Genomic DNA, 15,746 nt, shown 5'->3' with positions numbered 1-15,746 from the left:
TGTGTGTCCGTGTCCCTGCAGCCCTAAAGCACACTACACACACACAGCCACCTCACCACACCACGGCAAATTCCTCAGGCTCTGGTGCTTACCAGTCCATGTGAGCTGTGGTGGGTTCTTCACACTAAAAGCAGGTAAGATTCAGAATTTTTTTGTGAAGCTGAAAAGTTTGAATTACCTGCATTTATATATTTGATTGATATCAATGAATGAGCAGTTGTAGTGTTTTAGTAACCTTTGTTAAAACATTATTTTGTTTTGTAAAATGATACAATCTGTAACAATAAGAATTTCTACATGAATGAGCTCTTTTGTCTTACTGTAAATAATATCACAATTTAAATGGTAAGGCTGTCATTGTAGGCGAAGCTATGAGCTTCACACTGTTATTTAATTCAGCAAATCTAATGCATAAAACTGTCAGTAAACTAAATAATAAAGGGAGTCTAACAAATCATGTATGTTTTACCTGTAAATATTTCATTAGTCACACAAAATGCTGTCTAATCATTTGACAATAAAAGACAACTACAAAACACTGAACAGGTTTACAAAAGCATTTAAGATTATACCAGAAATACAAGCATGTAATACTGAATAAGTTTTTAAAAGGTGTAAATGCAAAAAGACCTGCTAATATCTGTAGAACTTGCTGAAACGTTCACATGTCTCCTGTGTAAGAAAGAAAACTGCAAACTGTTCTATTTAGGTTTCTGCTAGAACACTGCAACACTGTCTGAAAAAAAAGAAAAGAAACTGGACACCCCCACAAAAATCTCACCCTGACTTTAAAGCATTTTGATTGGAGTCCAGTACCTAATCGAATGCTGTCTGTGTAAGAAATCCCTGAGAGAGCCGAAATTCCTACTTACTTACTTCGTGCAATCAGTACCAATAAAAACATTCTACTAGAAAACATGAAAACATTGTTCATACCTTTTACATGCTGGTCTTTAAGTGATCAATTCAATTAATATTTTATTTATTAATTAATTATTAGGATTTTAGGGTGATGATTTACACTTTGGTTACATTAAAGACTTTAGTTTGTTTGTTTACTGGGATTTTAACGTCATGTTTTACACTTTGGTTACATTCATGACAAGAACAGTAGTTACTCATTATACAAGATTCAAACACAAACACAGTCATGGACAATTTAGTATCTCCAATTCACCTCACTTGCATGTCTTTGGACTGTGGGAGGAAACCCACGCAGACACGGGGAGAACATGCAAACTCCACACAGAAAGGACCCGGACCGCCCCACCTGGGGATCGAACCCAGGACCTTCTTGCTGTGAGGCGACAGTGCTACCCATGTCAGGTCATTGTCAAACACTGTCATGTTATGTCATGTCATAAACTGGCAATTATGTATCTCTAGTTCACCTAACGCAACTTTGGACTGAGGGAGAAAACCTGAGCTCCCGAAGTGCTACCCACTGATCCACTGTGCCCCCCAAATTGAATGAATATACAGTATGTAGATTTTTATGTGGTCTTAGTTTTGATGGCATTTGTTTTGTCCATTTTTATGACGTTCAGCTAACATAGCATTCTGTTATATCATATAGTCTATTACACTTACCCACCACAGCAGAGAGGGTGATAGAGCCCTGTCCACAGTGTTTCCCAGTTGAGCCAGACACTGACCAGGATGGAGTGGATGAAAATAAAATGAGTGGGAAATGTTATGACTAAGCAAGGTTTACACAGTACTTACAGATGTAGACTGTGTGTATCCTGTAAAAAAGAAAAATCACTGCTTATGTGCCAGACAGTAATTGTAAGATTCATCGCTGCCGTGTACTTATAGATCCAAAGATGCTTCTTCTCCATACATGGGTCATTATATTACTGCTTCTCCTGGGCATTCGGAACGTGGAGCCGGGAAAGTGCCCTAAATTCTGCACATGTGACAGTATTCAGTTAACAGTGGCTTGCATCAGCAAGAATCTGACTGAGATTCCATCCACCATTGATGAGGTACACCTGGTACAGTCAAGCCACAATAAATCCCTAACATTGAATACAAAGTCATGCTAAAGCTTTAAATATGCATCCTTTTCAGATCACAGTTAAGTTGGACCTGAGAGGTAATACCATACAGGAGCTTCCCACAAGAGCATTCACACACACGCCTTACCTTACTCACTTGTCTCTCCAACGTACTGGTATTCACAAAGTGCGAGAAGGCGCCTTCCGTGGTCTTGGGCGCTTGGTCTTTCTCAACATGGCCAACAATGACATTGACATCCTGTATCAGGTGAGAAGATTTGTATAGACTTTTTAATGTTACTGTGTATCTTTGGTGATTATAAAGTTATTTAATGATTTTCATCTCGATCACAGGAGTCATTTGATGGGCTCTCCTCCCTAAAGCAACTTCTTATCGACAACAACAAAATAGAGGAGATCCAGCCTGGAGCCTTCTCACAGCTGGGGTCTCTTAACCTTCTCTCCCTTACCCACAACCAACTGGTTTACATACCAAACATGGCATTTCAAGGCTTGCAGAACATCAACTGGTTACGACTTAGTCACAACGCTCTTAACTACCTTGACACTGAGGCTTTCGCAGGTCTCTTCACACTTACCCGCCTGAGCCTTGATAACAATGAGCTGCAGTTTTTTCCCACTGAGACCATGACCAGGTAAGCACAAAGTAATACCCCTGAAATTCTCTTGTGTACTTTAAGGTAATAAAGACATCTCAAACTGTTTATCTATTATTCCTGATGAGAAGCTGATGAAAGCAAAAAGGAATTTGTCTGGGGGATTGAACCAGGCAGTAGGTTCCCCGCCAGCAAAATTTAGGGACAGTGGTAGCCTCGTGAGTCGAGATTTGGGCTATCAATTAAAAAGTTATGTGTTTGAATCCAGGCTTTGCCATGCAGCCACAGTTGGACCCTTAAGCAAGGCCCTTAACCCTCCCAGCTCCAGGGGCGCTGTATAATGGCTGGCCCCAGCTGGGATATGCATAAAAAAAATTATAATAGATATACAGGTACAATGATTAGCCATAACATTAAAACCACCTCCTTGTTTCTACACACAATGTCCATTTGATCAGCTCCACTTACCATATAGAAGCACTTTGTAGTTCTACAATTACTGACTGTAGTCCATCTGTTTCTCTGCATGCTTTGTTAGCCCCTTTCATGCTGTTCTTCAATGGTCAGGACTCCCACAGGACCACTACAGAGTAGGTATTATTTGGGTGGTGGATCATTCTCAGCACTGCAGTGACACTGACATGGTGGTGGTGTGTTAGTGTGTATTGTGCTGGTATGAGTGTATAAGACACAGCAGCGCTGCTGGAGTTTTTAAATACTGTGTCCACTCACTGTCCACTCTATTAGACCCTCCTACCTAGTTGGTCCACCTTGTAGATGTAAAGTCAGACACGATCGCTTATCTATTGCTGCTGTTTGAGTTGGTCATCTTCTAGACCTTCATCAGTGGTCACATGACGCTGCACATGGGGCGCTGTTGGCTGGATATTTTTGGTTGGTGGACTATTCTCAGTCCAGCAGTGACAGTGAGGTGTTTAAAAACTCCATCAGCATTGCAGTGTTGAGAATGATCCACCACCTAAATAATGCCTGCTCTGTGGTGGTCCTGTGGGGGTCCTGACCATTGAAGAACAGGGTGAAAGCAGGCTAAAAAGGTATGTAGAGAAACAGATGGACTACAGTCAGTAATTGTAGAACTACAAAGTGCTTCTATATGTTAAGTGCAGCTGATAAAATGGACAGTGAGTGTAGAAACGTGAAGGTTATAATAATGTTATGCCTGATTGGTGTATATATGACAAACAAAGCCATTCAAACAAATTCAGTGTCAGACTGAGCTAATTAACCAAATTTTCTATTACTTTTGTCTGAAGCTGACTGCATTTCTAAAATACATCTAATGCCTAACTTCCAAGTTTTCTGAATCTTAGAATTCATCTCATCATCTTAGAATTTTTTATGGATTTATTTTTCCTCCTCTTAGACTTCCTGGAGTTACTCGTCTGGACTTGAGTTACAATCCCATGACCTATATTGGAGAGGAGACAGTGTCTATGGCAAAGCTTACTCACCTCTTTTTGAATCACAACTCCCTACAGGACTTCTCCAGCACAGCTGTTGTGCTCTCACCCAAGCTCACCCATTTGGATCTCAGCCACAACCAGCTGCGCCTCCTACAACCTCTGGCTTCTGGTTCACCTACATTGACTCGTCTCAACCTGAAAGGCAACCCAATCTACTGCAGCTGTTACCTGCGTCCATTACGCGAATGGGCAATACAGGAGCGGGTGCGACTTGGAGGAACGTGTAGAGGTCCACCACACCTGTCTGATGAAAGCCTGGAGTCAGTGCAGCCTTTTGATTTACGATGCCAGAGTCAGGAGGCCATGCTGAAAGCTGAGCGGGAGGAACTTCCACCACCAATGACAACCCCACCTCCTAACAAAGTCAAGTGCCCGGATAACTGTGTCTGTGAGGTAAGTGTAAATCATTGTCCACTAAAGCATGAAGCATTTTCCATGATTTCATTTATTATTAATAAAATACTGATTTTGTTTTGTATTTTTGTCTCTAGGCTGAGAACCATCACTCATCCTGTGAGAAACAGGGTCACACCAAAGTCCCTCGAGGCTTTTCTCCAGATACACGCTTGCTAGACCTGCGTGATAATCATTTCCATTACATCCCCAAAAACAGTTTCCCAGGCATGCCAGAGGTGATTTCACTTCATCTGCAGCGCTGCAAGATCCATGATGTGGAAAGTGGGGCCTACAGCGGTATGAAGGCTCTGGTCTATCTCTACCTCTCAGAGAATGACCTTACCTCACTAAGCCCAGATGTGTTCAAGGGTCTGCCCCAGCTTACATACCTCCATTTAGAAAAGAACCGATTTACCCAGTTCCCCAAAGGAGCTTTTAAGCTGCTGCCTGGTTTGCTGAATCTTCATTTAGAAAACAATGCCATTACTAAGCTCGAGGCAGGAGTTTTGTCGGGTGCTGAGAAGCTAAGGGGTCTCTTTCTTACCAGGAACTCAATTACCAGCATTGCTCCCAAGACTTTCGACACAGCACCTGACCTTGAAACACTGCACTTAGACCACAACAAACTGAAGGGTGTGCCAAGTAATGCTTTCTCAAAGACCAGTAGCTTAGTGAATCTACGCTTGTCTTATAATGCTATTCGCTGGATTGGAGCAGAGGCTTTTCGATCAGTTGCAAGCTCTTTGAAACATCTTTACCTTGATAACATGAGTTTAGAAAAGGTAAGAAAAAACCCCACTTACAGCTTTAAAAATAAAACAACATAATGGTCATTATTCATCAGTTGTGTTCAATCAAATCTGATCATAAACTGGTGTGCATAAAATCCACTAACACAACAAAAGTGACACTATCTGTCTTCTGTCTATGAAAAAGACTTTCATAGTTTGGCTGCTTCCTTTAAAAAGTACATGGAGCAGTGGTCTCCTGCCTTTTATTAAAAGAAAACCAGATGGCCAATAATAAAAAAAAAAAAATCAGGGTTTAAAGGCTGCTAAAACATGGAGGATTTTGTCCACAGTCAAGCAAGCTAGGGCTTAGATGCTGCCACACAAAAAAGAAGTATTTTATAGCAGAAGCAGACAGCTTTGCTTACTTGCATGGTGATAACTAAGCTTATGGTAGCGTTAAGGACAGTGGTAGCCTAGTGGGTAGATCTTTGGCCTATTAATCAAAAGATTGAGTGTTTGAATCCCAGCTCTGCCATGCAGCCACTGTTGGGCCCTTAAGCAACACCTTTAACCCTCTCGGTTTTAGGAGCCTCATATAATGGCTGACCCTGCGCTCTGGTCCCAGATTCCAAATCAGAAGGGATATGCAGAAAAAGAATGTGCATATGACAGACATTCTACTATTTATTCTTTTATAACCTGCTTGATTGTGTACAATGTTACCCATCCAAAACGTTCAAGCAGCAGCCTCTAATTAATGGACTATGTGGGTGGGGTCTTCAAACACTGTGTAAGGACCCTAATTGGCACATAGAGAAAGTGCATAGGTGAAAAAGGGTTCCGCAAAAGGGCTGTGTGCGGGTCGGAGGAGGCGTGAGCAGCAATATACCCACCTCGACTGCAATCAGGGGACCCACAGCAGTGGAAGACAAATTGACCATGCTAAAATTGGAAGAAAATGCATAAATAAAATAGAAAAAAAAAATTAATTACCAACAAAGAAAGTAGGAGTCCATGGATAATGATTAAGTGACTTGATAGAACCCCAGATTCATAATCTAAGATGTTTAATTAATTTTAGCATTCATATTATAAGTTAAGTTAGAAGTGAATGTACACTTTCAACTTAAACTTTTAACTTAAAGAACATCACACTGATTTTCACTGATTGTGAAATGGCCAACCTTCTCAAATCATTATGACCAAGTTTTTGGCTTTTAAACAAATATGAGTAATGTCGATGTGCTTCTGAGAATAGCTTAAATATCAGATCACAGATGTGAGTTACATGTTGCAGAATAATTAAAGCTAAATTGAATGTCCTTTGCATCCACAGATGTCAAATGATTCACTTGCAGGCCTCGGGTCTGGCCTGCAGAGTCTTCTGTTGGAAGGGAACAAGCTTGAGGAGGTGCCTGACTTGAGTCCACTAACAGGGATTGAAGTCATAAATCTGGCAGAAAATCCACTACTGTGTGACTGCCCACTTCTGCCTTTGCGCAAGTAAGAAGCTTCATTATTTCTTATTAGACGATAGTAAAACAAGACAAAAATACTGTATAATTCAGTGGTGAGTTACTATCATTATCTAATGTCTTTTATGGCACTAAATGACAGTGAATTGTCACTGTTTGTTCACTTAATGTTTTTACATTATGTGTACATTAGGTGCAGGAACATGATTGGTTAGAATGACTTAATAAGCTCTATTACAATAAATTTAATTTTTATCATACAATCTGGCATTAAGATTACTGAGTTTAGGTGTTCAAATTATGATGGACTACTTTAGAACACATTAGCTACAATAGAATAAAAATATATTACAGATTATAAACCAACAGCTGTTATTGACACTGGCACCGAGTGCTCTAAACATTTTGCCACACATTCTGCAATACAACACGTGCACACAATGTAGGACATGTAAGGGGAAAGCAAATACTCAAATTTTTTTGTTACTTAATATTCTACCAAGGTAAGCAGGTGGCACTGTGGTAAATTACTCTTGCTCACTACCACTGGAATCCAAGGTTCCAATTCCCAGTGGTCCTATTGTATGGTCAGACATATACATACACACATGGCCAAGACCCCACAATGGATTGTCTCTGGTCAAAAGTCTTTAAATAAAAGTGTCCTTTCATTAAAGTAAAAAGATGTATTAATATTAATGAATAAAGATAATTGAAATGTATGAATAGTTTTTTGACACTGAGCTATGTGGACACTTCAAATGTCCCTCACTTGCATATGCATATAATATGAACCTCATTTTAATTGTAAATAATATCAATTATGTATTTTTACATACTGGCTGAACCTTTTTGGATTTCTTTTTTTTGCTTACAGGTGGATAGAGAAGGTCAACCTGAAGGTTAGGGCCACCTGTGGTAACCCACCAGAGCTTAAAGGCCAGAATGTAAAGGACATTCATGTCTTTAAGAGCTGTCCAGGATATGGGCCTCCTCCTGCACAGAGCCCCAAGATCTCCAAAGCATCAAAGACCACAAAATATAAACCTGTGATTAGTGCACCAAAACTGATCAAAACAAGTAAAAGTCAATCCAAATCTAAGCTGCAAAAGAGTGCAAACAAAAAATCAATTCAGAAACCCAGTGCCAATAAACAAAAAACAGTGTGATCACAGAAATAATGATCAAAATATGTAAACCAGAAACAAGAACTGTATGCTGTACTTCTGCAGAAAAAATACACATATCCATATTATAATATCTAACCTGTCCCACCCACCAGTGAAATGAAAGTGTCCCACTTTCTTAAATAAGTACTAGATAATAGCATTGTACTTTTACAAAACTTTGGAACCCTATAGAATTACCATGATCCAGGCGCTCAGGTGGCACGGTGGTCCAAAGCACTAGCCAACTACTGAGATCTTAAGCTCTCGAGTTCAAAACTCAGCTTTGCTATCGGCCAGTGGAGTTCCCACATAGACATGAATGGCTATGTCTGAGGGTGGGTGGGTCAACAGGATTCCTCATTACTGCTGCAGTTGTGGCCCCTGCTGGCTGGTCGAACAGGCCACCACAGAGATGGTGATTAATGAGAGCAGTGCGTGAGTCTGTAGTGATACTGATCCCTGTGTGAACCCCCATCATGCAGTTGCCGACTACACAAGTCAAAGGGGGTGTGCGTTATGTACAACCCTCCTAGGTCTGGATAGGGGTCTGCAGCAGTAGAGGAAATACAGCTGGATAATTAAATACAACTAAATTCGGACTAAAAAGGAAAAATGCATGAACAATAATTATAAAAAAAAAAAAAAAAAAAAAAAAAAAAAAAAAAAAAAAAAAAAGAATTATTACCTGAATCTAAACCAAAAGTTTGTTTTATTACAATGTGATTAATTTGTACATTTATTACGAAATAAAGAAAGTACACATTTGAGTGTTGAATGCAAAATTGCCATTTTATATACAGTGTATATATACAGTACATGTGTTTCATCCATGTTCTCACACAGCACACCTGGATGAAACATAAATGTAAGCATTCAGGATTAAATTTGTAGTTTTTTAGTAGAATCTGTCCGTAATTCCCAGGTCCCTGTAGTGTGTGACTCATTCCGGGGCTTCTTCTTTTTTAAGTACAGCAAGTGGTGTAAGAAAGCTGCTCTCATCACCATGAAGGTCAGGAGTGATGGCAGTTTCCATCTCCATTTCCTCTACTTTCACTGAAATAACTATTAAAAATAGAGGCTACATTAGGATAATCAATAATAAGCAAGTTGATTGAATTTGTGCTGGCTAAACAGGTAAGAAAAGTTAAACTATTAAAAAATGAGAACACTGCAGGTACATACTCCGTTCCAGAGCCTCTGACTTTAGGTGGCTGATTATTGGCATGACTGGAGGTGGCGTAGGTGTGTCTGTGGGCAGATTTGGCACGTCTTCGAGTTGAGTCGGAGCAGAGTTCTCTTCCGACTGCAGATCTTGAGGTGGAGATTTTGATTCATCATCTGCTGTTTTTTTCTTTGCAACTCGTCTTTCTGAAATGACCAGGAATGTAAATTTGTGAAAATGGATGGGGCAAAATGCAGGTCTTTTTTGTGAGCAAACTTGAGCTTTAAATTTATATAGATTCATAGAAAACAATTAGCACAGTGATAAAGGCTGTCCAAAAACGCAGGAAGGAAACAAGGAACATACTCTTTCTGCCAACTTTTTTGTTTGGACGTGCCTCTGGTTCTGCAAAACAATACACATGAATAAAACAAAATTAAACACATACAATACATTATTCACAGATTAACACAGATGTAAAAATATTATTGAAATTCACAGAAACATTATGTTGATTTGCAATAAGTATTCTTCCTTTTTTAATACTTGATTTTTTCTTAATCGATTGTGCTTTTAGACCTAAGTAGGACTACATAAATACAAACTGTAACATTCTAATATTACTAAAACTGCAAGACAGTCAGGTAGTGTTGGTGCCAGACAACTTTAGGGTGCCAGAACCTGTCTGAGTGTAATTTAGCAAGTTGTCACAGTTTCTGCATGGGTTTCTTCCCTTTGTTTCAAAAACATGCCAGTAGATGGTCACTCTCGTACTGAGAAGTCATGCAGTTGTAATGTGCACAGCGTGGCTTGGCATTGTCTAACTGAAACAAGCAGGAACATCTTTGAGACATCGTCTAGATCAACATACAGTGTTTCACAAAAGTGAGTACACCCCTCACATTTCTGCAGATATTTAAGTATATCTTTTCATGGGACAACACTGACAAAATGACACTTTGACACAATGAAAAGTAGTCTGTGTGCAGCTTATATAACAGTGTAAATTTATTCTTCCCTCAAAATAACTCAATATACAGCCATTGATGTCTAAACCACCGGCAACAAAAGTGCGTACACCCCTTAGTGAAAGTTCCTGAAGTGTCAATATTTTGTGTGGCCACCATTATTTCCCAGAACTGCCTTAACTCTCCTGGGCATGGAGTTTACCAGAGCTTCACAGGTTGCCACTGGAATGCTTTTCCACTCCTCCATGACGACATCACGGAGCTGGCGGATATTCGAGACTTTGCGCTCCTCCACCTTCCGCTTGAGGATGCCCCAAAGATGTTCTATTGGGTTTAGGTCTGGAGACATGCTTGGCCAGTCCATCACCTTTACCCTCAGCCTCTTCAATAAAGCAGTGGTCGTCTTAGAGGTGTGTTTGGGGTCATTATCATGCTGGAACACTGCCCTGCGACCCAGTTTCCGGAGGGAGGGGATCATGCTCTGCTTCAGTATTTCACAGTACATATTGGAGTTCATGTGTCCCTCAATGAAATGTAACTCCCCAACACCTGCTGCACCCATGCAGCCCCAGACCATGGCATTCCCACCACCATGCTTGACTGTAGGCATGACACACTTAGCTTTGTACTCCTCACCTGATTGCCGCCACACATGCTTGAGACCATCTGAACCAAACAAATTAATCTTGGTCTCATCAGACCATAGGACATGGTTCCAGTAATCCATGTCCTTTGTTGACATGTCTTCAGCAAACTGTTTGCAGGCTTTCTTGTGTAGAGACTTCAGAAGAGGCTTCCTTCTGGGGTGACAGCCATGCAGACCAATTTGATGTAGTGTGCGGCGTATGGTCTGAGCACTGACAGGCTGACCCCCCACCTTTTCAATCTCTGCAGCAATGCTGACAGCACTCCTGCGCCTATCTTTCAAAGACAGCAGTTGGATGTGACGCTGAGCACGTGCACTCAGCTTCTTTGGACGACCAACGCGAGGTCTGTTCTGAGTGGACCCTGCTCTTTTAAAACGCTGGATGATCTTGGCCACTGTGCTGCAGCTCAGTTTCAGGGTGTTGGCAATCTTCTTGTAGCCTTGGCCATCTTCATGTAGCGCAACAATTCGTCTTTTAAGATCCTCAGAGAGTTCTTTGCCATGAGGTGCCATGTTGGAACTTTCAGTGACCAGTATGAGAGAGTGTGAGAGCTGTACTACTAAATTGAACACACCTGCTCCCTATGCACACCTGAGACCTAGTAACACTAACGAGTCACATGACATTTTGGAGGGAAAATTACAAGCAGTGCTCAATTTGGACATTTAGGGATGTAGTCTCTTAGGGGTGTACTCACTTTTGTTGCCGGTGGTTTAGACATTAATGGCTGTATATTGAGTTATTTTGAGGGAAGAATAAATTTACACTGTTATATAAGTTGCACACAGACTACTTTTCATTGTGTCAAAGTGTCATTTTGTCAGTGTTGTCCCATGAAAAGATATACTTAAATATCTGCAGAAATGTGAGGGGTGTACTCACTTTTGTGATACACTGTATGTATGTTATGTATGTCGCCTCAGCATTAATGGTGCCTTTACAGATGTGGAAGCTACCCGTGTTACTGGCACCAACACACCCCAATACCACGCTGGATTTTAAGTTTCATGTTGGTAACAGTCAGAATATTTTTTCCTCTTTGGCCTGGAGAACACAACGTCCATTGTTTCCAAAAACAATTTTAAAAGTGAACTTTTGCACCAGTCCATCTTAGACGAACCTGAGCCCAGAGAACTCGGCGGCATTTTTGGGGGTTGATTCATGGCTTCCGTGGCTTAATGGAGTAATAAGGCATCGTATTGAGGTAAAAATTGGCAACATAATCCTGCATACAATTCATAACAGTATTTTAAATGGTAAAAATATTATTGAAATTCACAGAAACAGTATGTTGATTTGCAATAAATATTCTTCCTGAGAAGCAACAGCATGTGATAAATTTAAAAATTCTGAATGTCTTTTTTTATGACTTTTTTAATACTTTTTCTTAATCAACCTACATACTTTTAGGACTACATAAATACAAACTGTACACTCTAATATTACTAAAACTGCAAGACAGTCAGGTAGTGTTGGTGCCAGTCAGCTTTAGGATGCCAGGTCCTGTCTAAGTGTAATTTAGCAAGTTGTCACAGTTTATGCATGGGTTTCTTCCCTTTGTTCCAAAAACATGCCAGTAGGTGGTCACTCATAATAACAATTCACGCTGTTGTAATGTGCAAAATGTGGCTTGGCATTGTCTCACTGAAACAAGAAGGAGCATCTCTGAATAAGACATCGTCTAGATCAAAATGTGTATGTTCTGTATGTCGCCTCAGCGATAATGGTGCCTTTACAGATGTGGAAGCTACCCATGTTACTGGCACCAACACACCCCAATACCATGCTGGCTTTTAAGCTTCACGTTGAAAACAGTCAGAATGTTTTTTCCTCTTTGACCTGGAAAACACAATGTCCATTGTTTCCATAAATGATTGCATCAGTCCATCTCAAATAAGCTTGAGCCCAGAAAAGTCAGCTGAAATTTTTGGATGATGTTGATTCATAGCTACAACTTAATGAAGTATTGGCATTGTACTGAGGCAGGAATTGGTAACATAATCCTGCATACCATTCAATACAATATTTTAAATGGCTTATTCTCAGGCAAACTTAAATATCTTTTTTTTATTTAGGCACAAGATATTATACTGATCTCAATTACATGAGTTCTCTTACCTGTGCCAAGGGGAGGCTGAAGCTGGTATCCAGTGAGCTCACACCATCCTACAGGGTATATATCAGGTGACTGACAGTCTACCCACTGATCAAACTCGGACTCCCAGCCGTCAAAGTGCAGCAAGAGCAGACGGCCCACACAGCGCTTAACAGTGGCCACACATACCAGCCGAGGTTCCATCAGGTCCACTGCCTCCAGCTTCATGCCTGGAGTAAAGCCATGCCCGACAAAATCCTGGATAAGGGAAATAAGTGAAGTGTTAGCTATAGTCAGCTGAGTGTTGCTCAGACTGTTTGAGTAAAATGTAGATAGAAATATTACAGAAGCTTTTATTACAAATAAAGTTTAAAAGAATCAGAATATAAGAGAAACTGTACTGTGCTGAATAATCTGCGTGGAGCAGCCACTGCGTTCATTTTTTCCAGATATTCACACCATGTAAAGGTTGCCTCAGTGTAGCCTAGAAAAGAAAAAAAAATTTCAGAATGGTAATATACTGTAGATTTAATAAAAATCATTTTTACACATGCATGACAGCTTTGTTTTTTTATTTTTCTAAAGTTTGTTTGTTTTGTTTTATTAGAATTTAACGTCACGTTTTACACTTTGGTTACATGCATGACACAAGGTTCATCAGTTCACACAAGGTTATATCAAACACAGTCTTGGACAATTTTGTCAAATTTTGTCTTCAATTCACCTCACTTGCACGTCTTTGGACTGTGGGAGGAAACCGGAGCAACCGAAGTAAACCCACGCAGACACGGGGAGAACATGCAAACTCCACACAGAAAATACCTGAACCGCCCCACCTGGGGATTGAACCCAGGACCTTTTTGCTGTGAGGCGACAGTGCTACCAACTTGGCCACCGTGCCGCCCTATTTTTCCAAAGTAACTTAGAGTCCATGCAGCTATAATTATCATTGTAGCATGACAATTTCTCACGCAGTGACAAACATTGTGCACATTTAACAGTGCGCTCTGTCCTTTTTTTGTACTTTTGTCAATTAAACAAAAATTCAAGAGAATTAACAAGTCACATATTCTTTATTTATTGCATTTTACAAAATGTCTCTAAAATAGGTTTTATACAGATAATGGACTTTATGTTCTCCAGGTAAAGAACCATCCTGTCTTTTATAAAGCAGTTTTTTTGTTAATCCACTATCTACAACAGCCGGTGTCCCAAGTTCATAAACTATTCTTAAATATTGTTTAAAAAAAATTGTAACATGGTTATAAATGTACATCGTTCCCAACTGAATGAGTGTGTATACACAAAGATAACATGGATAAACATTGATTAGTTGAATCATTAAACATCTTGCACTGTTTTAATTGAATACAGATTGAAAAGGAAACTCATTGCTCTATGTTTTTAATTACAAATTTTAAACTGTCCCAACTTTTTTGGAACTGAGGTTGTAAGATGTAGGCATTTTTATTAATACCAACATCAAATAAACATATGCAAATTATAAAAATATGTATGTTAAATATTTTTATTTAAGTCTCCACTTTTGCTATTTTGTTAGATGTTATTTTAGCATTTTAAGGCTCTTTAGTTACCCAGTACCCATGTTCCAGTAATATCTACTAATTAAAAGTCTCCTGCAGAATTACAATATTAAAAATGTTACATGTGCATGTTACTCAAATTATACAGAATAAAAGACAATATCAGTAACGTGTAATAATGGGTAAATGTGACGTAAGAGTGAAGGGTACAAACTTAGCTCATACCAGGTGGAAAAGTAAGGGGTATGTTATTGATTTGGCAGTATCCTGTGGGTAAAATAGCATGCGAGCTGGCGTGGTAGCAAAACCAGTCCGAACCATCTCCAATCTCCACACCATCAATACTGACCATAAGGTATCCATCTAAGAGCACCTGTGTGACCAGAGAAAGGAATCAGAGATTGTATAAAATGTAATTATGTAATGTGCTTCCATGGGAAAAACCAACAATTACTTACAATTACAAATACAATTTAAAAAAAAAAAAAAAAAAAAAAAAAAAAAAGTACACCCCTCACATTTCTGCAAATATTTTATTTTATTTTTTCATGGGACAACACTATAGAAATAAAACTTGGATATAACTTAGAGTAGTCAGTGTACAGCTTGTATAGCAGTGTAGATTTACTGTCTTCTGAAAATAACTCAACACACAGCCATTAATGTCTAAATGGCTGGCAACATAAGTGAGTACACCCCACAGTGAACATGTCCAAATTGTGCCCAAAGTGTCAATATTTTGTGTGACCACCATTATTATCCAGCACTGCCTTAACCCTCCTGGGCATGGAATTCACCAGAGCTGCACAGGGTGCTACTGGAATCCTCTTCCACTCCTCCATGATGACATCACGGAGCTGGTAGATGTTAGACACCTTGAACTCCTCCACCTTCCACTTGAGGATGTGCCACAGGTGCTCAATTGGGTTTAGTCCATCACCTTTACCTTCAGCTTCCTCAGCAAGGCAGTTGTCATCTTGGAGGTTGTGTTTGGGGTCGTTATCCTGTTGGAAAACTGCCATGAGGCCCAGTTTTCGAAGGGAGGGGATCATGCTCTGTTTCAGAATGTCACAGTACATGTTGGAATTCATGTTTCCCTCAATGAACTGCAGCTCCCCAGTGCCAGCAACACTCATGCAGCCCAAGACCACGATGCTACCACCACCATGCTTGACTGTAGGCAAGATACAGTTGTCTTGGTACTTCTCACCAGGGCGCCACCACACATGCTGGACACCATCTGAGCCAAACAAGTTCATCTTGGTCTCGTCAGACCACAGGGCATTCCAGTAATCCATGTTCTTGGACTGCTTGTCTTCAGCAAACTGTTTGCGGGCTTTCTTGTGCGTCAGCTTCCTTCTGGGATGACGACCATGCAGACCGAGTTGATGCAGTGTGCGGCGTATGGTCTGAGCACTGACAGGCTGACCTCCCACGTCTTCAACCTCTGCAGCAATG

General features: G+C 40.1%; 2 protein-coding genes across 2 annotated transcripts in view; one reads left to right on the top strand and one right to left on the bottom strand.

The window, feature by feature from the left end:
* The first annotated feature begins 1,826 nt into the window (after positions 1–1,826).
* On the top strand, positions 1,827–8,648 carry chadlb (chondroadherin-like b). Its single transcript, XM_063003124.1, has 7 exons — positions 1,827–1,988; positions 2,074–2,268; positions 2,355–2,656; positions 4,002–4,494; positions 4,593–5,279; positions 6,565–6,731; positions 7,581–8,648. The coding sequence occupies exons 1-7, from the start codon at positions 1,827–1,829 to the stop codon at positions 7,870–7,872; spliced, it is 2,298 nt and encodes a 765-aa protein (XP_062859194.1). The 3' UTR covers positions 7,873–8,648.
* l3mbtl2 (L3MBTL histone methyl-lysine binding protein 2) overlaps positions 8,641–15,746 on the bottom strand; it is a 25,098-nt gene continuing 17,992 nt past the window's right edge. Inside the window, exons 13-18 of the mRNA XM_063003130.1 lie at positions 14,514–14,661; positions 13,146–13,228; positions 12,768–13,002; positions 9,401–9,439; positions 9,055–9,240; positions 8,641–8,934 (exon numbers count right to left, since the gene is read on the bottom strand). Coding sequence (XP_062859200.1) covers positions 8,813–8,934; positions 9,055–9,240; positions 9,401–9,439; positions 12,768–13,002; positions 13,146–13,228; positions 14,514–14,661 — 813 coding nt within the window. The 3' untranslated portion in view covers positions 8,641–8,812. The remainder of the gene's footprint in view (positions 8,935–9,054; positions 9,241–9,400; positions 9,440–12,767; positions 13,003–13,145; positions 13,229–14,513; positions 14,662–15,746) is intronic.

The sequence above is a fragment of the Trichomycterus rosablanca genome, chromosome 10 (assembly GCF_030014385.1).
Source record: "Trichomycterus rosablanca isolate fTriRos1 chromosome 10, fTriRos1.hap1, whole genome shotgun sequence".
Lineage (NCBI taxonomy): Eukaryota > Metazoa > Chordata > Actinopteri > Siluriformes > Trichomycteridae > Trichomycterus > Trichomycterus rosablanca.
This window is presented reverse-complemented; position numbering and strand designations above follow the sequence as displayed.